This window comes from Hippoglossus stenolepis, chromosome 22, assembly GCF_022539355.2.
Source record: "Hippoglossus stenolepis isolate QCI-W04-F060 chromosome 22, HSTE1.2, whole genome shotgun sequence".
NCBI classification, from domain to species: Eukaryota; Metazoa; Chordata; class Actinopteri; order Pleuronectiformes; family Pleuronectidae; genus Hippoglossus; species Hippoglossus stenolepis.
In genome coordinates, this window is record NC_061504.1 from 15,895,898 (window position 1) to 15,923,085 (window position 27,188).

Sequence of the window (27,188 nt, forward strand, 5' to 3'; positions counted from 1 at the left end):
CCCATATTTTCCATGTTATGAACGGTCGGACTTCTCTGTTGCTTTGGAAAGTTCGAACGGAAAATAACAAACAAGCAGAATGTGTGAATTTAAAAAAACAGGACATGACCACAGACCCTGAACATCATCTTTATTATCATGTCCTAAATTCCTCCAAACTGTCAAACTGATAATTAATGCAGAGAAAAGCTGAAATCCACCAAATCAAAACACTGTAAGTGCAGCTTTCATTCAAAACACTGACGAGTTCAAGGAATAAAAGTAACTTTGAGGATTATTTTTTTCAAACCTTCACACACACACACACACACACACACACACACACACACACACACACACACACACACACACACACACACACACACACACACACACACACACACACACACACACACACACACACACACACACACCTTGTTTATTCAAGGAACTGAGAAGTACCTCGATTACAAAACTCGCTTCAGCAGAAAGTAAAATAAAAACACAGCAGTTTTGGTCAGTTTGCTGGCGACGTAACAAAGTTTTGCATTTTGTGCTATTTTTGTTTTGTCTTTCGTATCAAGTTTCGACTTAACTGAGGTTGCAGAAGGCACATGTGCATCGTCGATTTCAAGGAATTGCCCTTTAAGCTTTGTATCGTGTATCTCTAGGAAATAAGACAAGTGTGCGAGTGTGCGTATGACACATGACCCCCCGAGCCACTTCCCACGCCAACTCTCAAGAAACTTCCAATCCCCATAAAACTGGCAGTGTAAAACCAAAGCCATTATTTAGGGATTATCTGCCATGTGCAGCACATCGAGAGAAAACGTGTGTTTTGCTTCTGAGATATTTTAAGGTCTGTAGTGAGTTATGGATGGAAATGTACATCAATGCCATATGTGGAGTGTAAACATGAGGAGTTCTGCGGCGCATAGATTTTTCACGCATGCTGTTATAATAAGCCCCGGTTTGTGGCCAGTCGTGTATTAGTGTGACATTCCAGTCGTAACCATCGGTTTCTCTGAAAAACACAGAAGCTTGTTAAATACCACTAACTGCTGTTATGCTCATATATGCAGGTTCATGCTTATTCCCAAATTCTAAATCTGTTTCCTAATCTGGCCCCTGAATCAGGAACGAGTCGTGAATTAGGAAACAGGTTAAAGGTCCTCGTCATCGTCCGGTGCACAGAATTTATCTTTTCACATTAATGGTCGAGAGATTCTTGGAGGATTCTGTAAATAACTTCAGAGCAGCTTCTTCAAACACTTCTGTATAATCATCTTCAGAGAAACAGACGAACATCTCTGTGATTTGAATGCAACCTTCACATTGACACATGAGAGACACAAACTGAGAACTGTTCTCGGCGCTTCATCACCTTCATACTTGTCGTTGTAGCGTTTGTTTTTGCATCCACAGCAGTTATGTACAGTGTAGTAGTGCTTTTCTTTCTTTTTTGAGGCACAATGGTCACAAGGTTTTCAACCTGACACTGTTCCCATTAATGCCACGGAGCCACATTTTGTGCTGGAACAAGCAAGCCACACGCTGGCCTATATTAATGTTGCACGGGCTCCTCTGTCTCTCTGTCCACTGACGTCTTTCCCCATCGTCCCCGTCAATCATAGCATGTTGGGGAGGTAAAGCGAGCACAGCAGCATGTTCTGTCCCAGAGCCGGGAAGCGCCTGAAGGCCTCCCAGGCGTCGGAGAAGATGTTGTATTTCAGAAAGACGCGGTGCTCCAGGCTGGTGGGCAGGCTGACATCCCGGCTCATGATGTAGATGCCGTCGTTGTGCAGCGTGCACGTCAGGTTCAGGCCCGACTTCGACGTGTTCTCCTTCAGCTGGAACCACTCCCCCGTGGAGATGTTGTAGGACTGCACCGTCAGCACGTCCTCCGTCTGGCTGGGACGGCGTTGCCGCTGACCCGCCTCCAGCTCGTGGGTGTAGCCGCCCACCAGGTAGATGGTGTCCTCCACGGAGAGCATCTGCTGCTTACGGATGTGAGCGGAACACGACCGAAACACCGTCCAGGTGTCAGAGGTGGGGCAGTAACTGAGGACGTTTGTGTTCCTGTCTGTCAGACACAGAATAAAAAATGTAAAAGTAAAAGAAGCAACAGTTAAAGGACGATTTTCTCGCTTTGTGTATAAAATGTTAGAAGATAGTGAAGCTGACACACACTAACCTCTTGCAGTGTATCCGCCCATGATGTAGATCATTCCCTGGCATTCACAGGCGGAGAACTCGGCCAGCGGGTCGGGCATCGAGGACACGCAGGTCCACCAGTCCTGCTCCGGGCTGTAACACTCCACCGTGCCCAGGGACTGCCCCCCCACAGCGTACAGCTTCCCTTGTACCGCCAGCAGCTTGAAGTTGGACCTGGAGAGGAGGAGACACAATGAGACGATTGACTCCGTGATGTTGAGATCAGGACTTTGTGAGGTGAGACCCTCTCATGCAGGAATCCGTGTCCGTTTGTTTGTTTGTTCGTAAACAAGATTACGCAAAAACTATTGGATGGATGTGGTGTGTGTGTAAGGGACGAACCCACAAAAGTTTGGTTCGGATCCAGAAATGTTCTTATTTCTCTCTTTAACGTTGTGAGTTACGTGATTTTTGGACATTTTCACTGATTTCCAGGGAATAATCCACAGATCTTGATGAACAACCTTTTGCTGACTGATATTGATGAGCTCATTGTCCTGCTGCAGAATGACTTAGGGCTCCAATCAGTCGATGGCATCTTGTGATGGATTAGGACCTAAACCTCGATGTGGATCTACCTTTTCTGGTTGAGCGGAGCCACCTGGTTCCACTCGTTCCTGCTGGGGTTGTAGCAGTGCACGGCAGAGATCTCCTGACTCGTCATCCTGTAACCGCCGACGATGAACAGGTAGTTGTCCAGCACAGCCGAGCCGTAGCCCCTGACGTTGATCATGTCTGGAGGGAGGTTGTTCGCCAGTGGTTTCCAACGCCGCTCCACTTCTCCGTACCTCAGCATGGACCAGGGCTCGTCCTGGTCAGGCACGTCCAGGGACAGACAGGTGAAGTCTCCGATGGCGATGAGGGTGGCGGTGCCTTTCATGCGCATCTCCCTGACCTGGTCCCTAACAGCCGGGGGGAGGCTGCTGAAGTCGGGCCGCCTCAGCATGGGGTGGTAGTGGCAGCTCATGTATTTGAGGCAGGCGTTGCGCAGGTCGTGGGTCCCGTAGACCTCGGAGAGGCTGTACAGCTCCGCGCAGTTGTCCAGGCGGATCTCCGAGGTCAGGAGCTTGAGGATGGAGGTGACCTGCAGGAAGGAGGCGGTCTCGATCAGGTCCTCCAGGGTCTCGTTGACCACCTGCACCTTGGAGGTGTTGATGAACTCCAGCACCAGCTCCAGGCCGGGGACGCTGAGCCCCTGCAGCTGCACCGAGTCCTCCGTGGACTCCCGCATCCCGGAGCTGTACAGGGCGCGGAAGTAGTCGCTCTTCTCGATCAGCTTCTTCTTGTTCACCTCGTAGATTTTGTCATCCATGACGATGGCGATGATCTGGTCGGATGACATGGTGCCGGTGGCGCACTCCTTCTACTTCGAGCAGAGTTGGGGGGGTTTCTCTCGGTGCCCTTTGTCAGCCTCTCCGCAGCGAGTCACCGTTTACATTTCACCGGCGAGGGAGCTCTGCAGCCGGTCTATATATGGTCATGTTCGGCCCATAGATCGCCATGGAGCAGCTTCCATTAGCCGGGGAGGAGGGGGTGTTAGCTTAGCAGTTAGCCGGGGAACAGCGGCTGCAGCTACGGGACAAAACCTAACCGAACGAGCCCTTTCCTCGGGTTAGCATTCCTCCGCGGCTCGGTGAAACGTCGCCCCGGCCTCTGGAGCTGTTGCTTAGGTAACGTGTTTTGAACCTGAAGGTTGCAGGAACATTTCCCATCGCATGTTCTGAAGATGGTGCCGAGCTGTCAGAGTTCAGCTGTTTTGATTCTGCACCGCCGTCACTTCCGGGTTTCAACTTCTTCTTCTGCTTCTTCGTGAGGTGTTGTTGTTGTTTTTTGACAGCAGCGTGCTGACATCTGGCGGTGGAGGGAGGAATAGCTCGTGTCATTAGTCAACGTGCACTGGAAGAAATTAAACAAAACAAGGTATGAAAATATATATTAAAAAAATATAAATAATAAAAAAAAACAGTAGGACACTGGACACACTCAATAAAATTGATCTATAAATAGAAAGCATAAAAAAATATTAATTAAAACATCAAATAACAATAATAAAAATAAAAAATTCAGATTTCCTTATTGTTTCATCTTCACCACAGACTTTATATGTTTTAAAGTGTAAATTTAGTAACTCTATAATGTGCACGTACGTAGACTAAAATATTAAATACATTAACTTATCTCGACCCTCTCCATTTCCTTTAATTATAGTTTTTTTGACATAATTACATAAGGACAAAAAGACAGAACAATCGGTAACAGCAGAAAACATCAGTAGAGAGATGACCAACACATTTTGAGCTGCATTTTATGTATGAAATGTGCTCTATAAATAAAATGTATTATTATTTTGTTGTTATAATGTAGAATAGAAAATAAAGAGTGTGACTCAGCCTCTCTGGGGGAGAATCTGCAGCTTATTCTCCTCCATCAGTTCTAATGAGCTCAGCAGCTCTGTTCATCTGCAGCTGTCAATCAAGATAAGGTTTGTTGTGGCGTCACTGTCTGAGAGAAGTGAAGCTGACGAGCATGACAACTGACCTGAGCCTTCACAATAAGAGCACAGACGTCCAATGTAGGTTGGTGAGCCTAAACAAATTAATTGAGTCATCATTAAATTGTCTAAGGGTGTGTGAAAAATGAAAGATGTAATTTTAAATTATACATATGGTCAATTAAAAAAAGAAAAAAAATGTCTGTATGAAATTTGACATTTTCTGTGATTTACTTTATGAAATGAATTTATGAAAGATTAAAAGTCTGAATCTGAAAGTCGTGGCCGGATGTGTGTGTGTGTTAATCTGCGCGTGATGACGGTGTGTGGGTGGAGGAGGAGACCCGGGCAGGGAGGAGGGTGATACCCGGGCAGACGCATCAATGACTCGGGCTCCTCACGCACCGTCACCGCTCGGCCTCTTTCAGCGGACCGCCGGCTGCTCGTGATCCGAGCTGAGGATGCGGGAGCAGGCGTGGACCTCCCGGTTCCTCCGCTGCCTCCTGCTCATCACCACCGCGCTGTCTTCAGCCGTGTCCGCGGACCTGCGGCCGTGCGAGGAGGTGAGTTGTGTGTTTTTATCCTCATCATCATCCTCATCATCATCATCATCATGCACAACACAACAAAGACCCTTTAATCTGGAATATTTCTTTAAATCTCTGCTGTCATGAGGATGTTTTCATTGCACATCACCTGAATGCAGAACATGTCCACACGCACACACGCACAGAACCAGAAAAGATCCGAGCTGCGTCTCCTCCTGCACAGATAGAAGCACGAATACTACAAATGGCACCTCCTCCTCTGTATGTTTAAATATTGGCTGTGCAGTGTCTGGGTCTCTGAGCAGGAACACACGAGTCTCTCCTCGCTGCTGCTCGGATTAAAACGTGCTTCATGTTGACTATAAACACGATGAGGCTGTTTGCTGGCCTCCATCCCTCCTCTGAGCAGCCTCCTGCCGGCCAGGGCGACCACGAGCCCCCGCTGAGGAGGAGGAGGAGGAGGAGGAGGTGGAGGTGGAGGAAGAATAAAGGGCTGACAGGTTTTACTGTCATATAACACACACCGTGCATGTGGATGCTAATCACTGATTATAGTGATAACGGTTGTTTGCATCACATTCAGTGAGATGTGTGTTTTAATTTAGTGTTTCTCAGAAAATCTGGGTTCTGGCACCTGCAGGGATCCATGAGGGGTTTTATCCTGGAGCTTTAAGGCAACATGAGGACGTCACTGACTCATATATATATATATACTGTAGAAGTTCAATTGTTTGGTTAAACTTAAAATTAATATCCAGTTTAATAAAATGTAGGAATGATTTGACATTTTACATCATCTCCTTATGCCAATTCGCAAAAACAGTTCTCCTGCATCATCCTGGATCATTGCACTTTACTGAAGTACAATTTCTTGCTGTAGTTAAAAGTGTATATTATACATATTTGCATACATTTTTATTAGATTATAAAAAAAATGTCTTTCATAGTTTTATTCTCTTGTCTACTTCGTTCTGATTCATCTGCTGCTGTCATAAGGGAATTTCCCCGGTTTGGGATCAATGACGTTTAATCTTATCTTATCTTATTTTAATCACTTTATTGCCGAGACTTAGATGATAAAACTTCATATTATCCTTATAAACAAGAGTTTATATATAATTAATGTCTTTATAAATGGTCAATGGATCATTTATATAATCCATTAATTACAATAACCTTTGGGTTGCCAGGTTGTGAAAAACCCTCCTCCTGCCTGATACACCCTGTCAGCTCACCAGCATCATATCACTTCCCTTAAAACTCTTCTGTCTTCCTCAAAATGACACATTCAAAAGGTTTGTCATTTAAAACCAGACAGGGACTTCAATTTATTTATAATACCTCAGAGTGACGGAGCCTGCAGTAATCTACGTTAAACTGTAAATGGGTTTTTCAACTTATAATAAACCATAAGAAAAAGTTCCCCAATGTTAATAAACATTAATAAATGGATTTTCTAGTAATCCACCACCTCTGCAGTTCTGAATGTTAATGAGCTGGATTTTGTTCCAGATGTTCTGCAGCTGTTTTCCACAAGGTCAGAGCTCAAATCTTATTCTATCAATAAAGCATCGGTAAATAATTTATTCACCAGTACTGGAGCCATTAATCACAGCTTGTAAATACTCCCTCTCCAGAAAGTGGAACCTGTATTCTACGCTTTGTCTTGTGTTCGTTAATCCGTCACTTTCCCACGAGGCCTGTGTGTGAAGAATTAAAGAACCTGTGAGTGCAGCTTGCGTTGCACATTTAACATCCTCGGACGGTAAAAGCCTCGCTCTGGCAGATCTCCATCTCCTCCCCCGAACCTGCTGCTCAGCCGAGTCAGTGGCGTCCGCAGGCTGGCAGGCAGCCGGCTGCAGCCGAGCACCCACACCTCAGTACCCCCTGATTAAAGAGGAACAGTTGTGGGAACGACCTGCGACGTGTGTTCAGGGGGAATCAATCAGGGACGAGAGGAAGATGGTTTAGATGCAGGGTGTTTGTGTGTGTGTGTGTGTGTGTGTGTGTGTGTGTGTGTGTGTGTGTGTGTGTGTGTGTGTGTGTGTGTGTGTGTGTGTGTGTGTGTGTGTGTGTGTGTCTGTGTGTGTGTGTGTGTGTTTTGTGCAGATAAGCCTGAACTCTTTTACATGACTAATCACATCCCTGCAGAAACAAAACATGTGAACAGTCATGTGAGAGGCGTCGTGGTAGCGTGGCAACCTGCGCTCACATTCACCTGCTAATGGGCAAACAATGGGTCTGGTGGCGCCCGAGCTAATGTGTTGACAGTGGAGGGAGGAATAGAGGGGGTTGGGGGAGCTGATAAAAAAAAAGGACACGGGCTAATTTGTTTCGCTGGTCTCCTGTGTGACTCACGCTGGTCGTCATGGAGACTGGTGAAAAGCAGATAGAGGAGAAGGGGCTGGGTTAAAATTCAACGCCATGACAAACCAACCTTTGAGTCGGGGGTGTAAGATTTGAGTCGACAGCAGGAAAAGATGGGATGTATGCAAATCACTAAAAGCTGCAAAACTGGCACAAGACTCAACTGTGTATTTTACATCATATCTTACTGTTTATTCTGCAAATACTCACGAACGCTACAGTTTGACTTCTGTGCATCCATTAGCTTCTAATCCATTATCCTCTGGAGGCAAAACAAACTACTCAACTTGTCAGCAAAACAAACTACTCAACAGATTTCCATGAAACTTGGTGCAAGGATGAGACTCGAGCCAAGAAAAGAAACCATTCAATTCTGGCTCCGGACCAGAAGGCGAGTTTAAGCAGCCTGAGCAGACCTGCTGGAGGTTTATGCATTTTAATGAGGAGCATTCTAATGCGTGACGTATTTATTCATTCAGTTAAATTGACACGTTAGTCTAAAGGACAAAGCTGAACATTGAACATGAAGTAAACACGATATTTTATTTACGATTAAACAGAAACGAAACTGACATTTACTTTTCATTGTATTGACTGAAGCCTCTCAGACTATTACAACCTGTATATATTAGTTCTCTTTGTTGTCGTCTGTTGCTCATGACGACGAGATGTTCCTCTTGTTCGCCTTCAGGCTAAAAGCATCATTATAAATTACTTCAGACTCTCGTCTGAATCAATGTTCCGTCCGTTCACATGATGAGAATAATGTCCTGACCAGACGTCCTTGGACACAAGCGACTGTACAGATGACCTGCTGTTGTGCTCTTAATGGACCATTAGTGCTCCTGACGTTTGGTTGCCGTGGCGACTGGGGTCAGCCGCCACTTCTGCCCTGAAAACTCTTTCATCTCCCAATGTTCCCTTTCATGTGACCGGCTTTTTGTTTGATACGGAGTCACGCAGCTTCACGCTCGTGGAGAAGCAGATGCATCAAGTGTCGTGTGTGACGGGAGCAACACAGACCAAGTTTACTGTCACTCCTTCTATTAGTTTGAGACTTTTCTGCAAAACCATGTTTGAACACTTTTCAATCAATCCACCTAATTGTATTGATCTTTGTATTTATGTGTGTGTTCATATGTGTGTGTGTGTGTGTGTGTGTGTTCTGCAGACAGACTACTACTACCAGTACACAGAGTGTGACAGCACCGGCTCACGATGGAGAGTCACCATCCCTCACAGTCCTGGTTCCTGCTCAGACCTTCCACCTCCGACCAGAGGAACCGACTGCTGTGAGTGCTGCTGTGTGTGTGTGTGTGTGTGTGTGTGTGTGTGTGTGTGTGTGTGTGTGTGTGTGTGTGTGTGTGTGTGTGTGTGTGTGTGTGTGTGTGTGTGTGTGTGTGTGTGTGTGTGTGTGTGTGTGTGTGTGTACACGGTATAATCACACGTCAACATGACTCCTCTTTTCCTCTCTGTCTCACAGCCTTCTCCTGTCCGGCTGGAAAGTTTTTGGAGATGTCCACGCAGCAGTGCACGTCGTGTGCAGCCGGCTCCTACTCTCTGGGCAGCGGCCTCCGTTTTGACCAATGGGACGCCATCCCTGCAGGCTTCACCAGCCTGGCCAGCTTCCTGGACCCGGGGCAAAACGGCGAGGACATTCAGGCGTGCAACAGGTGACACAGACATGAGCTCCTCCCACAGAAACATGGAGGTGAGCGTAGATGCATCACAGCTCTTGTTCTTCACTGATGTGTTTTGCTTTGTTGTCGCTGCAGCTCATCGTGGACGCCGCAGGGCGTTTACCTGGAGTCGAACCGCGACGAGTGCACGGTGTCTCTGGTTTACGCCGTCCATCTGGAGAAACAGGGCTCTGTCTCTTTCACCTACCAGTACCCCGACAACAACATCTTCTTTGAGTTCTATGTACGCGCCTGTGACTGCATCCGACAACATCACATGTATCAGGCTCACAGAGGCATTTTAAGGCTTGATTATTGTCTGTTTTATACCAAGGATATTTTCACCACTACTGCTTCTTTAACTCCTTCTTTGAATGTTATATTTGGAGCTTGGAAAGTTTTACACATCTGAAAATATCCTCTCGCTGCTGATGTTCTTCTTTCTGTGAATGATAAATAGTTGTGTTCACACGTGTTCAGGTCCAGAATGAACAGTGTCAGGAAATGGCCCAGACTGACGACCAGAAGTGGATTAAAGTCACCAGCAATGGAGAGTGGGACACACACACGGTGAGGATGCGACTCTGCCTTTGTGTGTGTGTGTGTTTGTGCAGTTTTATGGATTGTGTGTGTGTGTCTCACTGTGTGTATCTGTGTGTTCTAGGTGAGTCTCAAGTCTGGCACAAACATCTTGTACTGGAGAACCACCGGAATCCTGGTGGGAGGGAAGATGGTCAAACCTGTGCTGCTCAAGAACATTCAAATAGAAGGTAAACTTTAAAAATAACTGAATTTCACTTTGATGTAAAACATACGGGGGAAAAAAAAATACATATTATACACGTAAAAGTTGTGTGTTTGTGTTGTGCAGCTGTCACACACATACTGTATGTCTGTGTGTTCAGGTGTAGCCTACACGTCCGAGTGTTTTCCGTGTCGACCCGGCTGGTTCAGCGAATCCCCCGGCTCCTCGTCCTGTCAGCCGTGTCCCAGCAACACCTACTCCGTGAAGGGGGCGTCGTCCTGTGCACCCTGCCCCGAACACCACTACTCACGTATGTACACACACACACACACACACACACGTATGTGTACACGTGTATCACTAAGAGTACATCCTCAAAGCCTTTATACAAGCTGCAACAAATGCAGTAAAATAATAGATTAAGATACGATAGATTAAGATAGAAAAGGATGAAATTATCAAAATAGAAAAGGGATTTAACAGTTGTCTAAATGTCTCCAAGATTTACCCACAATTGTTTTATCCAACATCTCGTTCTGCACGTTTTCTCTGCATCACTGCGTCCGTTTGCATTTCATCGTCCTCTGCGTCCGACTCTTCTCTCAGACGAGGGATGGGCAGAATGTAAAGTGAGGCCACCGTGCTCAGAGGAGGATTATTTCCAGATCCACACGGCCTGCGACAGCGACGGGAAGGTCAGACCACATGTTTCACGTTTCACACACACACACACACACACACACACACACACACACACACACACACACACACACACCCTTTATCATACGGTCTTAATTAAAGGCAAACATACAAATAGTTTTAAGGTAACATTTGATTTGTCAAGTTGAAAAAGAATAATCGAAAATTGAAACAGGAAAGTTTGGAATAAAAGAAACTTTTGACTACATACATACAAGATAACTGCAAATACTCATGGGTGTTTTAAATGTCATACTACTAATAACTGTTAATAATGATAAGGTTATAAACATGAATAAGGATAAGATATTAATCGTTAATAAACGTAGCTAACTAAACATTAATTAAGATCAAATGAAATTATAAATGTTTGCTCAGCGCATTGTACTGTACCAGAAAGAGAATAAGATGTAATAACACATTTATTCAATGAAATAAGAAGGTAAATGATGAATTAATAGTTTATTTATCTTAAGTTTGAATTTCTAGGTTAGAAAGATACCTATGATTGCTGCATTAGATTCAAATTGACTGATCGGTGAAGAGTCTCTCTCGGTGTTTTGTACCAGAAACAAGAGACGTCTCACATTATGATGAGAGAGGAGACGGTGACAAGCTGAGCAAACACTTTGAACGTCACCTGATCCAAAATCAACTTCCCTGGCTCTTCTCCTCGACCTTGGGAACGTTTGAATTCACATTTGTGAAAGAGCTGAGCCCGAGTGACGATTGTTCCAGAACAGAAAAGAAGCAGATCTTTTTATTGTTGATGGTATTGTTTGTTTTCATGCATGAGTTTTGTCTAGTTTTTCAATTCCTCTCCGCTCTTGACCAGAGTGAGAATCCGTCCACTCCTGGTAATATTTTCCTCTGTGGCTTTGTGGGATGCAGACGCAGGTGTTGTATCGCTGGGTGGAGCCAAAGATTTGCGTGGAGAACATCACCGGAGCGGTGGAGCTTCCTGCAACCGGACAGAGAGAAGCCTGCCCGCCCTGCAACCCCGGCTACTACAACAGCAACGACTCCACCTGCCTGCCCTGCCCACGGGGAACCCACTCCGACGGCACCTACGGTAACTCACAGCTCTCTGGGCTGAATGCTCCTGAAAAGATGGGGCTTGTGCAAACATGATGCACCAGGAAAACGTTATTGTAGTGTCTAAATAAAACGTGTGTGTGTGTGTGTGTGTTAGCGTGTGCTAAGTGTTCTGCAGGTACGGAGCCTGTGTTGGGTTACGAGTACAAATGGTGGAACGTGCTGCCTTCCAACATGAAGACTTCCTGTTTCAACGTGGGCAACTCCAAATGTGACGACATGAATGGTCAGCACTAACTAACACACTAACTAACTAACTAAACATTAAGTAGCTACTAACTAACTACTGTTTTCTTACTAACTTACTAAATTACTAAGTAAATAAATACACTAAGTACTTGTTAGTTAGTATATGCCAACTACTTTTATATAACTCACTCATAACTAACTAACTAATCCCTAGCTACTAACTAATAAGTCAATAATAAATAGGTAATTCACATATAATCATGTAATTTACTAATTTCCAACAACATCTACCTTCTACTGTGATAAAGTTACTATTAATTCTTACTATCTTAGGTTGAATAACAACTATTAATTAACTCATTACTTGAGGAAACATCACAAGATCTTCATCAGTAAACAGACTTTCACCAGTTGTCATGGAAACTACAGATGTTCACACATTCATTTCCCTGGGGACCTTGAGATGCTAAATTGTTTTCATGTCACTTCATATAATTCATCATCACACGTACAGATCTGTAATCAGTTGTTTTGTATTAATGTGTTATAATCGTGTGTGTGTGTGTGTGTGTGTGTGTGTGTGTGTCCTCAGGGTGGGAGGTGGCAGGAGACCACGTCCGCAGCGGAGCAGGAAGTTCAGACAACGACTATCTGATCCTCAGTCTGCACGTGCCCGGGTTTAAGTGAGTGTGTTGGTTGTATTGTAAACTGTGTTGTGATGAATGAGAAACAGTGTGTGTGTGTGTGTGTGTGTGTGTGTGTGTGTGTGTGTGTGTGTGTGTGTGTGTGTGTGTGTGTGTGTGTGTGTGTGTGTGTGTGTGTGTGTGTGTCATGTTCACACTGTTTCACTAACCTGCCGTCTGTGTTTGTGTCCCTGTGGCAGAGTCCCTGCTTCACTCTCAGGGATGACGGGTGGCGAGTTTGGCCGAATAACCTTCGTGTTCGAGACCATCTGCTCTGCCGACTGTGAGCTCTACTTCATGATGGTGTGTGCTTGACTGTGTGTGTGTGTGTGTGTGTGTGTGTGTGTGTGTGTGTGTGTGTTGTGTGTTGTGTGTTGTGTGTGAGACTGGAGCTGAGAGTCGTCATTAGCTGCCAGAACAGTCATGTCATGTCACTGAGGTCCAGTTAATTACAGTCTCCCTCCCCCCCCAGTAATCCAGCCCACATTTTCCCATCTAATTGTGTTGTTGTGACGCCCCCTGCAGGATGTGAACAGGAAGAGCACGACAGTGGTGGAGTCGTGGGAAGGCAGTAAAGGGAAACAGTCGTACTCGCACAGTATGACCAGGAACGCCTCGGTCTCGTACACGTGGGCCTTCCAGAGAACCAACCGCGCTCTGGATGTGAGTTTATTTCATTTGATGCTCCTGCAGCTTTTAATATTCTTCATTTTATTTATCTTCAATTTCAAGTGGAACTTAAGTTTTCAAATTTTGTCCCATGTCAGGCTTGTTAATGTCGTTAACAGTAGCAGTAACATAGCTGACATTTCTATTAGTAAACTGTAAACATGTATTAAAGTATAAAAGCAGAATACTGTGACAAAGACAAATCTTCAAGTATGTGAAAATATATAAACTTACCTAATCCGCACCAATAAACATATGTTTCTGTCCTTGTTTCTGTGTGTGCAGATGCGTCGGTACGTCAGTGACATGGTGAAGCTCTACTCCATCAGCGTGACCAACGTCCTGGACGGCGTGGCGTCGGCGTGTCGCGCCTGCGCCCTGATCCCGGAGAACTCCCAGCGGTCCGGCGCCTCCTGCGTTCCCTGTCCCGCCGGTTTTTATATCGACAGGAACACCAACCGATGCCAGGAGTGTCCGCCCAACACGCACCTGGCCGGACGACACACCTACGGACAGGACGCCTGTGTCCCGTGTGGACCCGGCAGTATCAGCAACAAGGTAGAGACCTCTGGTTTCATTTGTCATACCAGTACTTCATACCGGATTCTGGATACTGAAACACTTCCTATTTCCTTTTCCGTTCAGGAGCACTCTCGTTGCTACAGCGACTGCTCCTTCACGTACATGGAGAACAACCGAACTCTGACCTTTGACCTCAGCCCTCTGAGCGGCGTGGCCTCGCTGACCATCGGCCCCAGCTTCACCTCCAAAGGCACAAAATACCTTCACCTGTTCAACATCAGCCTCTGTGGCCACGAGGTAACACACACACACACACACACACACACACACACACACACACACACACACACACACACACACACACACACACACACACACACACACACACACACACACACACACACACACACTTAATATCTGAGCTGCAGCTACAGTTACTATTTTTAAACCAACGTCTTATTCTATTTCTGTTTTCCGACCCACTGCCCCTCTTACTCAAGTCATAAAGCGTTTGTTCGTTAAAATCATTTCCCCTCACGTTTCAAGCTTTAGAAATATATAATAAATATAAATCAAAGGGTCCATGATACTGTGTATTACTACTACGCTATATTACTACATGAAATATTGTAGTTACAATACAAACTGACAGTTTTCATATCTCATGAATCTTTGAAGGTCAAACAGAAACATTTGAATAGAAATAATATTTAATCACAAGCAGACCAGTTTGATGAAATGATTTTTTTAAAAAGCTGCAGGGGAAATATTCAGCGTAACCATAGTAACTGACAGCCGATGATCTCCGTGCTGTTTGCATGTGCACACGTCTGCTGCAGGGGAGGAGAGCGGCTGTCTGCACGGACAACGTCACGGGCGTGTCCAGCAAGGACGAGCAGAGCGACGCGGCTCAGTTCGTGAACTCGGTGGACAGCTTCATCTGCCAGTCCACCATCATACCGGCGGACGGCCGCGGCTTCAGGATGGCCATTTCCTCCCAGTCCATCAGCCTGGCAGACACCTTCGTTGGTATGAGGCTTGTTACCGTGCAGCACGTGTGTGTTGTGTGTGTGTGTGTGTGTGTGTGTGTGTGTGTGTGTGTGTGTGTGGGATCAACAGCTGCTCGAGGTGGATTTAATGTGTTTTGTCTGTTTTCTTTTCTCAGGAGCAACAGCCGACACCGTCCTGAACGGCATGAATGCTAAACCAGATCTTTTCCCAGAATACTCACAGGGCCTTCCAGACATCAACTTCTTCTACAGGTGCAGTGACCGGCAGAGACACAGGATGTTCATGGGTTTTTGTTGTTTGTTTTTTATGTCCTAACAATGTTACGGTTGTTTTTTTTTCCTCAGGTCCACTCAGGCAACAGCCTCATGTGATCAGGGCCGAAGTTCAGTCATCACAGTTCGCTGTAACCCAGAGAAACCTGAACGAGGAGAAGTCTCTGTTCCCAGGTCAGTTATCATGTAGCGTCGCCTGTGATGTGTCTTTAACTGCAGTTTAGTTTATTTTATTACATTTGTGCGTGTGCTTGCTTGTAGCTCCTGTCCTGCAGGAACCTGTGATGGATGTACGTTTCACTTCCTGTGGGAGAGCGCCAGCGCCTGTCCACGCTGCGCCGGGGACGACTACCACAAGATAGAGGGAGCGTGCAAGGGTGGCGTCCAGGTAACACACACACATGCACACACACACACATGAGCCCTGATTCTAATCTTATACCTGAAAGTGTTAGATGGATTTTCTGGCTCCGTGCATGAATGATTCAAGTTCACAGGATTTTGTTGATTCAGTTGACAATTTAAAATAACACAAAAATACGTGACTTACTTTTGTGGTCTTCAAATGTCTTCATCTGTCCCCCGTCTCCATCCAGGAAACCCTGTACGTGTGGAACGAGCCCAAGTTGTGCACCAAAGGCGTCCCGCTGCCTCCTCGAAGCTCCTCCCCCTGCGAGGCCATCGCTCTGTGGCTGAAGGTCGGCGTTGGGGGCGGGGCCTTCGTGGCCGTGCTGCTCATCTCGCTCACCTGTTATTTCTGGAAGAAAAACAAGAGGTGAGAGGAAAACCTGCCAATTTAACACATGACAGACTCCTCGCTGCCCAACCTGCTCATTACCATCACTGTTAGGTATCAGTTAAAGGCAGCGAGGGCAGGAGCTGTCGGTGTCATGGAGATGAAGCGTCACAGTACTTCTCCAGATTCGTTTTCCAGATTTTAAAGATTGTCAATTAGGTTTTTACTCTAACGCAACTTATGAGCAGCCAAAGAATTATTGAACTGTTGACAAGGGTTTAAGAGGTTGGAAGGAATGACACAAATAAAAACAACTTAAAGATCTTAAAAAGTCAGAAAATTCACTTTTCTTTTTTTTATCCTCTTAAACAGTTTATGATTCTTCAGATTGATTTAATTACTTGTTTTAATTACTTTGGTTTAAACCTAAAAAGTAATTAGTGATTCTGACAAGAAAACTCAAACTAATTCAGAAACACAGGATTATGACAAGAAAGACAGAAATTTATGAAAGACAAAAGGTGAGATTTGTTTTAGAATGAGGTCAAAATGTTTACTGGAAATTTTTTTTAATGAGATTAAAGTCAAATTAAGTTTTCAATATGAAGTAAAAACTTGTAGTGATGATGAAGTGTTCCTGTGGTCTGTGCTCAGGCTGGAGTACAAGTACTCTCGCCTGGTGATGTCCGCCAACAAGGAGGGCGAGCTGCCGGCCGCAGACAGCTGTGCCCTGGCGGAGGGGGAGGAGCCTGACGACGACGTGGTCTACACCAAGAAACCAACGCTGCTGGGGAAACTCCGAGCCATCGCCAGCAAGGTCGGCGTCGCTTTGATTCTGCTATAGGAACAAGTGGAGACCCGTCGTCCATCTTTGTTTACAGTCTATGCTATCGAGGAGGTTCTAGAAGTAATAGATCATGTTAGTTGTCATGGAAAGAGATTTGTTATCTTTACTTTACAGTATATTTCAAGTAATTCTGGGACTTTATTCCCTCACACCTGTCGTGGACTTAATTTTTCTTTCCTTATGGTTTTAAAAAGTCTTAAATTCAACGTTTTGAAACCCTGTGTGTGTATAATTCTAGTTTTGTTGTGAAGCAGCTGCCAAATAACATCTTTTTAAAATCTGTGTGTTTCAGTACGAGGACGGCGACAGGAGCGAGTCCGTGCAGCTGAACTCCTCCCACTCCGACCGATGGGTTCTGGGATAAAACCGGGAAACAGACGCAGAGTTAAATAACGGAGGAACAGTCAGTCGGCGGCGGCGGCGGCGTCACCGTCCCACCGCCGTACGTGACCCTTCGTTGTGGGAGGAGCGAGAACACAGATCCCAGCTTTCACTGGAGAATCGTTGCCTGGTTTACTGGCGAGAAAACGGCTTTTTACCCCTCGACACAGGAAACAAAGTCCTGCTTCAATGCTGTGGAGGCAGCAAGAGAAAAAGAAACACACGCTTTTAATGTTTTTTGTATATTTTGTATTTGCATTTGTTTCTTTTCTGTTCAGAGTCATGTATTTATATCAATGTTATAACGATGAACCTTTATTAAAGTCCCATTTGGCTTTGGAAGCTTCGTGTGAATGTTTGAAGTTCCTGTTAAGTGTAATCACGACACATCAGAGTACATGTACACAATAATGCACACAAAGGTACTACTAATTCGAAAGTGTATTCACTGTTACTGCTACCAGCTAGCTAGTATTTGTATGTATTGACAACTAAATGGTACAAGGATAAGTACGTAGTACAAATACGTATATAAGATGAACTTCCTCAGGCTACGACTCCAACAATATGTTTTAGTTTTTATAAGGCGGAAAGTTGCGTAGGAGAGAAAGCACATGAAGGTGAGAGGAATCCCGCACATTGTCCTGTACTCTATTAAAACGTTATTACGTATGTATTTTTGGTTAAGTACAGGACAGTATGCGGGATTCCTCTGCTCTCACCTGAAGATACTAGATTCTTGAAGTTTTAGTTTTCTGTCCATCCAGCAGCACCAGGCTCCTCCAGGCTCCTCCCCCTCTCCTCTCCCCGCCTCCCACGCCTCCTATCCGGCCCCGTCCTCCGCTGAGCTCCGCCCCCTCCGAACAATCTCCTCCTCCTCCTCTTCTCCTCCTCCTCCTCCTCCTCTTCTTCTTCTTCTCCCGCAGCCATCGACGGAGGTTCAGACCCGACTCTTCGCTTCACGTCGGACGGATTCACGGCCTCGCACCGGGCGATGCTGTGAAGCGGGAGCCAGCGTCGGACTCTGCGGGGGAAACGCGACTCTTTCGGGGGAAGATGATCCGCAGCTCGTCGGTGAAGGTGAGAAACTTCGTCCCAGTTTGTGCTCGAGTCTCATCGGACACGAACATTTCACCTCAAAGTAAATAAACACAAAACACGTGTTATCGTCGCTGATGCGTTAAAATCTGCGGGTTCAGGGATGACGTTTGCGTGTTGTTTTTTGTTGTTTTTTGTTTTCGTCGCAAACTTTTTGTTAAAACCGCAGAGTGACGTCACGTTCGGGAACAGAGATCGTCGGGAGAAAGAGGAATCTCACTCTTGACATATTTCAAAAGTAATGGAAACTAAAGAATAATATCTAAATGTTCATTCAAGACTTTTAAATTAATGTTTGATTAGTTTTCTATGCAAGAAAACTTTGTGTTTATCTGCATGAAGATTGTATAGTCAATGTTAAAAATATTTAATTCTGTTGTTCATGAGTTTCCATGTTGCACATATGAAACATTTCTATGTTAACTATTTGAAAAAGGGGAAATTCTTGTAAAGCAACATAAAAAAACATGTTAATGAAATATGAAGTATAACATGTTTATTTACTAACTTAAAGCTACGACAGTTAATCCAGTGGATCCAGGTCTTTTTTTATTTGTGACTCCTGTTTCAAACTATTGTGACTTGTCAACAATTATATTAAATTAAAGAGTATTTTATCAATTTGAGATTATTAGTGCAGCGCCCGTTTAAATTGTACCTGTTCTCTTGGTCTGTGTTGAAGCTCCGGAGCTACTTCAAACAGTTCAACTGTCACTTTATTGATTGTGTGTTGGACGTTGAGCTTTTCCTAAACATTCGATCGTCCAGAGTGACGTTAGAAAACGTGGTGTTCATCCTACCTGGTTTCTTTGCAGAGAATATTTCATCGTCAAATTTTTTTCCAAATAATGTTTTGTGGCTGTTGTTTGTGACCCGAAGTTCAACTGAGCAATTATATTGATTTAGAGCATTTTCTTATTCTTAAAATATTTCATTTCAATATGTACATTTGAAATGAAGGAGTCAAAAGGACAGTTTTGAAAAAATAGTTTAAGGAGTTTGTGTTTCATCTCTTTTGTGTCTCCAGATTTGTTAACATTGTGTGATAAGTCAATCATCATCATCATTAATCCATTAATCAGTCAGATTGGCACATTGATTGATTGATTGATTGATTGATTGATGATAATAATAATCGTTAGTTACAGCCGTAAACCAATCATCACTGAAATTATTGTTTTACATCTTACTAACTCCCAGAGCACAGTTCGCTTTGATTTCAGTGGATCGAACCTCCCAGGATTATAAGACACAGTTATTTTACAGTTCAGTACTTTATGAATGTTGATGTTTGTGTTCTTTTTGTGTCTCAGGTCCTTAACTAGAGCTCCTCAGTTCTCCTGCTTGTGAAGTGGTGAGTCTGTCTCCTCCTTGTTGTGATGTGGTTGTCGCATGACTCTTCGGAGAGGAAACTATTCCCAGTCACTGTGATGTAATGGGAGAACAAAGTGTTTTGTGACGTCTGGTTTGTGACCGTGGTGATAAAAACAACCGAGATGAAGGATGTTGGAGTAAAAACACAACAGTTTGGGCCTTTTTTTAGGGTCCGGCTGATTTTTCTTTTAACTAATGCTGTTATTTAATCTTTTCGTGCAGTGCCTGTCGATTCAACCATGGCTCGTGGCTGCATCTGCTGCGTGAAATACATGCTCTTCCTTTTCAACCTGCTCTTCTGGGTGATTATTACACACACACACACACACACACACACACACAGTCAGAACATGTTCTTCTTAATCAGCAGTAACATCAGTAAACACATTAAACTCCTGTTATCACTGAATCAGCCCGTTACTCAACTTCCTGTGTGTTTCAGCTGGGCGGGTGTGGTCTGCTGGGTGTGGGCGTGTGGCTGTCGGTGTCTCAGGGCAGCTTCGCCACCCTGTCGCCCTCCTTCCCGTCGCTCTCCGCCGCCAACCTCATCATCACCCTCGGCACCATTGTCATGGTAACGGGTTTCCTGGGTTGCCTGGGCGCCATCAAGGAGAACAAGTGCCTGCTGCTGAGTGTGAGTGCGCTTTAAAATGTCTTCTCTTATCTAATCTTGTAAAATCCGGTTTATTCTCACCACCTCACACCTTCTTCCTCTTCCTGTGTTATTATTCAGTTCTTCATCGTTCTGTTGATCATCCTCTTGGCCGAGCTCATCCTCCTCACCCTGTTCTTTGTCTACACCGACAGGGTAAGACCGTGCACAGGAATATTCCTATTTTCTGATAATCCTCCGCTTGTGTGTGTGTTTGTGTGTGTGTGTGTGTCTGTGTGTGGACTCACGTCATTGTTCTCCATCTCCGTCTGCACAGGTGAGCGAGAATGCCAGACGGGACCTGAAGGAAGGTTTGGTGCTGTACAACACCGACAACAACGCCGGCCTGAGGGATGCATGGAACACCATCCAGGGAGAGGTGCGTCCTGTTTGCTAAACAGTTTCAGATAATAATCAACTACTGTTTTCTTATATCAGTGCCTCTTCTCGTCCTGTACATGTAAATGAAGTATGTCACGCAGTAAAGTGACTGTTTCCTTCTCTCTATCACCAGTGGAAGTGTTGTGGCGTGATGAGCCACAATGACTGGTACACGGCCCTGCATGAGAACGTGGTTCCCGACCGCTGCTGCCAGCAGGTTTACGCAGGATGTGGCCGCAACACCTCCACTCCCTTCTGGACACGGGTCAGTCATCGAGTTCATTCATATGATGATGTTCTATCTTTTTCTTGCCGACAAAGTCTGACACACTTGAAGCACACGTCATTGAGGCACACTGTGGTTTATTTTGCATCAGTCCCACATACATCACACTGTTGTCTAAAATACAAACTCTGGCATGAAAGCTGTATTCATCCACTGCTGAAAATAGTCCCTAAAACACATTGTTCACTCTTATCTGCATGCAACATATATTCAATGATGACATTTCATCTTTGGTAGGACGGATTTACGACAGCATTGTGAAATGAGCACAACTAAATCTCAAATGGGCCTTGGGAGCTGTACATGTGAGGACGGATGTTGACACCAGGGGCTTCACTCTCACAATTTATGTTTTCAGGGTTGCTATGAGAAGGTGGAGGAGTGGCTGGATGACAACAAACACCTTCTGGGAACCATCGCTATGTGTGTGTTGGTCATACAGGTAAGCAGCTGGTATCAGTAGAGCTGTGAAACTCAGAGGCTACATCCGTATCACTATGTGTTCGTTTTTCATATCATTTCATGTATGGCTTCGAAAACCTGATTTAAAAATGTCCAGAGTAGAGTTTTGAAATGAAAATGTGGATGTAGCCTGGAATCCACAGATCACTGTGAAACAGCAGCAGGTTCTCATGTGTGTGTTTTCCTCTCCAGCTCCTCGGCATGGCCTTCTCCATGACGCTCTATCAACAGATCCACCGATCGGGGAAGAAGTACGAAGCCTGACAGGAGTCACGCGGTTAATTCAGTCAGTTTAATACATGAAATATATCACATCTCCTCCATCATACCTTTTGTTTATAGTCCAAATAAGCCAGATAACGTGTGTGTGTGTGTGTGTGTGTGTGTGTGCCACTGCGAACATTTATCACCTTTTTTCATCAGTTATTGTTGTGAATAGAAGTTTTTTTTTTAAATCACGTTATGAGTTGTTCTGTGTAAAAGTATCTGAGTGGAAATCAGAACTCGACTGAAGAAGCATGAAGAGAATAATGTTGTTTTTTTTAAGTGATGCCTGTGGAATAATATAAAGTAATTGTGTACTAACATGATCAATAAAAGCAGAGAGCGCTCGTCACCCGTTGACCTCTTTACTCTTGGTTCCGTCGTGATGACACAGATAAAAACAGGAGAATCATCAGGTCATCGGAAGGTTGAACAAAGGTCGGATCAGTCGACTCTTTGATCTCATGAGGTGATCAATACTTCGAGCTGATGATTCTTCTGCTTGTTGTGAAAAAACGGATCAATTTGACTTCAGACGTATTTCACAGAGAAAGAGAAGCTGAGATAACAGGTTTCAGTTTCACACGTAACACGACTTTAATCTGAAACAACACGAGATAACATCACTGATTCACTGGCCTCAGTCGATGTGATGACAACTGATTTTAACAAACAAATACTTTCTGAGTAACAGCTCATTAAAATGTTACAACCAGTTACTTAAGTTTAACAGATACTGACTGTGTAAATTTCTCTTCTGATAAATATAAATAACATCTGAGTTTCTGAAGGTGTTTAACAACCGAGCATTTCAGAGGAAAGGAGGATTCAATTATACCCTTTAGGTATTTTTGTGTTGTGTGTGTGTGTGTGTTTAATGACACACTTCTGAGAAACACTGAAGCCCGGACACTGTAATTAAAAGTACCGTCACTCATTCCACTCGTGTGATTACAAGTCTGTGGTCTTCTCATTATCGTAGACAACGTTTCCCTTGATGACGACGTAGCGGACGAGCTCCTGGTGTCCTCCCAGCTGATAGATCAGATGCTCCCAGCTGCAGTAGAACAAGAGAGAGGCTCAGTCACTGTGACACACTAACACTTCATCACACTTTAACACTACTGAAGCAAAGAATAAAGACAACAGAGTTTCTATACTTAACAAAAAAAATTAAAGTTAAAACTCAATAGTTAGACTTTGTGCTGTAAAAATAAAGAAACTGGTGCAAAGGTTTACTTCAAATATTGAAAGTAGAATTTGACTGTTAATAACTATTAGTTGACGTGGTGCTAACTTCAATAACATAGTTTAATAACAGTTTATAAGATAATCGCATTTTTATATAAATATGTCAATTTTCAACTTGAATAGTAACTGAAGTTAAACTGAAATATATCAAAGTGAAAGTATAAAGTAAAAGTACTTAAACATTTCTACTTTAACCCAGTAATTGAATGATTTTTATCATGCAGCTCAAATTTTTCTTGATAAGTGGAGTTAAACTCTAAATGTATCTATAATGATTTAATAGTTAAAATAAGACAATAAAAACACAAAACATATTAACCGCGAGGTGTTGAGGACCAGCAGGTCTCCGTGCTTGTTGACCTCCAGGGATCCGTGTGTGTTGGAGCGTCCGAGGGCGTAGGCTGCGTTGATGGTGGCGGCAGCCAGAGCTTCAGGCATGGACATCCTCATGTTGACGCAGGCCAGGTGCATGACTATGGGCTGAGGAAGGAGGGGAGAGAAGGTGAAGAGGCAAACGTTCGCCCTGTGACCTTTGACCTCGCGCCTGCCGACGCCTCACACCTCTGGCTGAACTCACCATGGAGCAGCAGTAGGCGTTGGGGTTGAAGTCGCTGCCGAGGGCGACGATCACTCCAGCGTCCAACATGTCTCTGGCCCGAGGCTGCGGCAACCTGAACACACAGGGGTCATTAGAGAGCTCACAGCCGGGCGACAGGTGTGTGTGTGTGTGTGTGTGTGTGTGTGTGTGTGTGTGTGTGTGTGTGTGTGTGTGTGTGTGTGTGTGTGTGTGTGTGTGTGTGTGTGTGTGTGTGTGTACCGCAGAATGTAAGCTGTGGTCGGTAGAAGGACTGCAGCGGTTTTTGCTTCAGCCATGGCGTTGATCCCTTCGTCCGTGACCTCCTCCAGGTGACTGATGGCCAAGGCTCCAAGCTCTGCTCCCAACTGACACACGTCAACACAACAAGATTATCTTTTACTATAATAATATTAATATTATAATTTATCACAGTAAAAAATGTAATGTGTCCTTGCAAGTGTAACCAGCTCTTCGTAGCTTTTCCACTATTACCAACCCAACCTTTAAATTCAAGCCGCACCAGATAAATATCTGTTCCCTAAATATGCCAGACCTTTTTATTCTCTGAGAAATCTGCCCTATCTCGTTAGAAAGTGACAAACTTCTTTCTTGACTCCAAGTTTTGTGGAAAACTGTTCAGTAGTTTTTGTGCTGCAGCCCTAAAGTCAAACAAACCAACAGTGAGAGGCTGAATCCGAACCTCCTTGGCAGAGGTAATAACGGATAATTAAACTGATCCTGTGTTGTGGGTAGAGTCAGGTTGTTCTGTGGAGTTTCTAGTAGAATCAGTGGTTTGAGGAGTGAGTGCTACCTGAGCAGAGTTCATGGGATGAAGCTCATCCCCGTGGAAGTTGATGTTGAGGCCCAGGTCTTTTCCCGCCTGCAGGATGGCGCGAGTGGAGCCGAGGTCAAACACTCCCTGCTCACAGAACACGTCGATGTTGTCCACTCGGAGCTTCCCAGCAGACATGCGCTCCCTCAGCCGAGGCAGCTGGACCTGCAGGATGTCGTCTGTGGCCTCAGCGACCGTCTTCCCTCTGGATAACGACACAGGAAGTTAGGAGTGAATGTCAGGGAGTGATATGAAGTGAGGTCAGGGTGAGGCCGCTCTGTACTTGGGCACAGCGTGAGCTCCACAGTAGGTCGAGGAGATGTTGATGGGCAGCGTGCGTCTGGCCTCGTCGATCACCTCCAGCATCTTGAGCTCGGTCTGCAGCTCCAGGCCGTAGCCGCTCTTACACTCCACCAGGGTGGTGCCCGCTCGCTGCATCCGAGCCAGCCGGCCGCTGAGGGAGGCCAGGAGGTCAGAGGGCGCGGCGGCCCGGGTGTGCTCCACGGTGAAGTGGATCCCTCCGCCGGCCCGGTGCACGTCCATGTAGGTGGCACCTGCCAGCTGCAGCACAGAAACACACAGTTCATCAAAAACTCAGGATGCAGGTGGAGAAGTGAGGCCACAAAAACAGTCTAAATACTTTATTTACAATTATTTACCTTCATCGCAAACTCATGGACTCTGTCGCCAGCCCAGACTGGATGAGTGTGAGCGTCCACCAGACCTGGAACAAGATCATTTACACGCTGATCAATGGTTCAGATGTTAAACGACAGCAGAGAGGAAAGAATTCAGAGTCTTTGTGAAAGTCCAGAATTCAAAATGAATAAATCACTTTACTGTAAATGATAAGTTTATATCTGACATTTTAAAAGTGTTAATACTGATGCATCTGAGCTAAAGCAGCAGTTGTACAATAATATTAAATGCACCAAGTTACATTAGAGAGAGGTTGTGACATCATTAACAGAAGATGGAGGAATTTTAACAAGTTCTTGGAGGTGTAAAAAGTATAATATTCCTCTGAACTCAAGAAGAAGAGAGTCAAAGTACTTGAATGAGTGTATTTAATTACAGACCACAGCTTCTCCCCTGATTAAATAAGAGCTTCCCCTCACCAGGCATGACGCACATTCCTGAAGCATCGATGACTTTATCAAACGTCGCCTCTGAATACTGAGCTCTGATGGTTTCTGCAGGTCCCACAGCTTCGATCAGTCCGTCACTGGATGAACAGAAATCAGACTCAACAGAGAACGTTCACTTTAAATCACACGAGGGGGACAAAGTGTAAAAAGCTTCAGAATGTCCTCCGTGCAGAGGATGAACCTTTTTATAACAACATGGCATTTCCTCTGGAAACATCCTCGGGCTGAACTCCGCATTCTCCCCCCCACAGTGCAGAGGAAGTGAAACTGATTAGTTAAGAGTGTTTATTTAGACGTTTTGAGAAAACCCTGAAATACTGAGATATGAAGATGATCCAAAATAAAGCTGGCTGGTTCATTTTAACAACTTCTTATGAAAAACACTGGGAAAAGAGCAGGATTGATTTATTAGAATTTATTATCCAGTAATATAGAGTAGAAGAGGTAATTAACTGGATACAAATACATATAGTTTAAATAAGGATAATGATATAAATCCAAAAATAAAGGGGTTGGTAAAATTGGAATAAAATATGAATCCAGTATATAATGAGCCACTAGGAGTCGCCAAATACCATTATTTTAAATTAGTACCGAGTGATCCGTTATTTTTTTTAAATAAGAAACTTTCCACAGGTGAATTTAAACCACAGATCATTTACATTGATATTTAAACTTTATATTAACTCACAAAGGAGATGATTTTAATCCGAAGCGACTGAGGAACAGATCTCAACTGATCATTAGAAGATTCTGAGGTCAGAGCTCCAGGTTTTAATCACTGAATCTGAACCTTGTCTCAGGGGAAACTCACCTCCCAACGACCACGCTGCCGTTTTCTATCACACACAGATTCTTCATCCCAGGTTCCGTCAGGTATTTCTCTCCACCGCTGCAGATCAGAACCAGCTGTCGGGCATTTTGCACCAGGAGTCTGTGGCTGCTGGACATTTTTCTTTATTAATCCGAGGCAGAGACACTGACTTTCAGGGCGACTGGACTCAAACCAGTTTGAGACAAGTCAAATATTTGTAGAAGGGCAGAGTTTAAAGTGCACGGAGAGAGGGGAGGGGCCTCTGTCACTCATCTTTTAACTGGTGAGTATTTCTCCACTAGAAAGTTGAACATTGAAACTTTACAAATACCATCCAATGAGTTCATCACAATCTTGGATAATTTTCCTCTTTATGTTCCTTCTGCAAAACAGAGGTCGAGTCCTTATCTCATTTATTTACGCATTTTCTTAATCTGTTTTGCTCCCTATTTTCATATAGTTTAACAATTAAATTGCTGTTTATATTACTTTAGTTTCAACTTGACAGCAAAACACAAATCCCCCAAAAAATATTGTAGACATTGCCAATTAATTCATGTTTTTACATTTTATTTCTGCTTGTGTTATTAACTTTATCTTGTTGTATTTTTGTCAAATGCTCCCCCCCTTTTCTAATCTATTGGAACATGACATACAAGAACTTGTTGAGGTTAATATACAGTTACTTTTAGTATTAATCAAAATAGAAGAACTTGTGGGCAAATATATATTTATACAGTCATGACTAAATGGCAGCTAAAAAGAGAAATATTCCCCATGCTGTTCTTTCACTGATGTTAATAAAGTTGATTGAAAGATGCTGGGAGGACTCATTCAAATAATAAATGTCACAATTTGCGAAAGAGAGGATGTGTCTCACAGAAATGCAGAAAATTGCAATAAAAATAAGTCGGAAAAAGAA

At 44.3% G+C, this 27,188-nt stretch overlaps 4 protein-coding genes across 4 annotated transcripts; 2 read left to right on the forward strand and 2 right to left on the reverse strand.

The window, feature by feature from the left end:
• Nucleotides 1-116: 116 nt before the first annotated feature.
• klhl42 (kelch-like family, member 42) lies at nt 117-4,070 on the reverse strand. Its single transcript, XM_035147974.2, has 3 exons — nt 2,772-4,070; nt 2,174-2,367; nt 117-2,062 (listed from the first exon to the last, which is right to left on the reverse strand). Exons 1-3 carry the CDS (start codon nt 3,533-3,535, stop codon nt 1,608-1,610), a joined length of 1,413 nt encoding a protein of 470 aa, XP_035003865.1. The 5' UTR covers nt 3,536-4,070; the 3' UTR covers nt 117-1,607.
• Nucleotides 4,071-5,007: 937 nt separating this feature from the next.
• Nucleotides 5,008-17,469, forward strand: elapor2b (endosome-lysosome associated apoptosis and autophagy regulator family member 2b). Its single transcript, XM_047338483.1, has 22 exons — nt 5,008-5,247; nt 8,771-8,891; nt 9,083-9,272; nt 9,375-9,522; nt 9,759-9,848; nt 9,943-10,048; nt 10,184-10,333; nt 10,630-10,718; nt 11,614-11,794; nt 11,915-12,043; nt 12,599-12,689; nt 12,890-12,992; nt 13,215-13,352; nt 13,644-13,916; nt 14,004-14,177; nt 14,720-14,909; nt 15,046-15,142; nt 15,236-15,337; nt 15,425-15,551; nt 15,760-15,938; nt 16,554-16,716; nt 17,039-17,469. The coding sequence occupies exons 1-22, from the start codon at nt 5,146-5,148 to the stop codon at nt 17,108-17,110; spliced, it is 3,015 nt and encodes a 1,004-aa protein (XP_047194439.1). The 5' UTR covers nt 5,008-5,145; the 3' UTR covers nt 17,111-17,469.
• A 556-nt stretch (nt 17,470-18,025) lies between these two features.
• On the forward strand, nt 18,026-21,996 carry LOC118101870 (tetraspanin-9). Its single transcript, XM_035147905.2, has 9 exons — nt 18,026-18,207; nt 19,539-19,579; nt 19,822-19,901; nt 20,042-20,233; nt 20,333-20,407; nt 20,529-20,630; nt 20,766-20,897; nt 21,277-21,360; nt 21,573-21,996. Exons 3-9 carry the CDS (start codon nt 19,839-19,841, stop codon nt 21,642-21,644), a joined length of 720 nt encoding a protein of 239 aa, XP_035003796.1. The 5' UTR covers nt 18,026-18,207; nt 19,539-19,579; nt 19,822-19,838; the 3' UTR covers nt 21,645-21,996.
• Nucleotides 21,997-22,216: 220 nt separating this feature from the next.
• amdhd1 (amidohydrolase domain containing 1) lies at nt 22,217-26,459 on the reverse strand. Its single transcript, XM_035147904.2, has 9 exons — nt 26,267-26,459; nt 25,423-25,529; nt 24,964-25,028; nt 24,588-24,865; nt 24,284-24,509; nt 23,713-23,837; nt 23,473-23,566; nt 23,215-23,375; nt 22,217-22,701 (listed from the first exon to the last, which is right to left on the reverse strand). The coding sequence occupies exons 1-9, from the start codon at nt 26,401-26,403 to the stop codon at nt 22,596-22,598; spliced, it is 1,299 nt and encodes a 432-aa protein (XP_035003795.2). The 5' UTR covers nt 26,404-26,459; the 3' UTR covers nt 22,217-22,595.
• Nucleotides 26,460-27,188: the final 729 nt, after the last annotated feature.

Coding starts and splice junctions, on each gene's coding strand:
- amdhd1 (XM_035147904.2), bottom strand. CDS start 26,403: ATGTCCAGCAGCCACAGACTCCTGGTGCAAAATGCCCGACAGCTGGTT. Junction 25,029..25,422: donor AGGAATGTGCGTCATGCCTG/GTGAGGGGAAGC, acceptor ATCTTGTTCCAG/GTCTGGTGGACGCTCACACT. Junction 24,866..24,963: donor TCCATGAGTTTGCGATGAAG/GTAAATAATTGT, acceptor TCTGTGCTGCAG/CTGGCAGGTGCCACCTACAT.
- klhl42 (XM_035147974.2), bottom strand. CDS start 3,535: ATGTCATCCGACCAGATCATCGCCATCGTCATGGATGACAAAATCTAC. Junction 2,368..2,771: donor GCTCCGCTCAACCAGAAAAG/GTAGATCCACAT, acceptor CCTCCTCTCCAG/GTCCAACTTCAAGCTGCTGG. Junction 2,063..2,173: donor GGGCGGATACACTGCAAGAG/GTTAGTGTGTGT, acceptor TGTGTCTGACAG/ACAGGAACACAAACGTCCTC.
- elapor2b (XM_047338483.1), top strand. CDS start 5,146: ATGCGGGAGCAGGCGTGGACCTCCCGGTTCCTCCGCTGCCTCCTGCTC. Junction 11,795..11,914: donor CCACTCCGACGGCACCTACG/GTAACTCACAGC, acceptor TGTGTGTGTTAG/CGTGTGCTAAGTGTTCTGCA. Junction 15,143..15,235: donor GACATCAACTTCTTCTACAG/GTGCAGTGACCG, acceptor TTTTTTCCTCAG/GTCCACTCAGGCAACAGCCT.
- LOC118101870 (XM_035147905.2), top strand. CDS start 19,839: ATGGCTCGTGGCTGCATCTGCTGCGTGAAATACATGCTCTTCCTTTTC. Junction 19,902..20,041: donor TTTTCAACCTGCTCTTCTGG/GTGATTATTACA, acceptor TGTGTGTTTCAG/CTGGGCGGGTGTGGTCTGCT. Junction 20,898..21,276: donor CCACTCCCTTCTGGACACGG/GTCAGTCATCGA, acceptor TTATGTTTTCAG/GGTTGCTATGAGAAGGTGGA.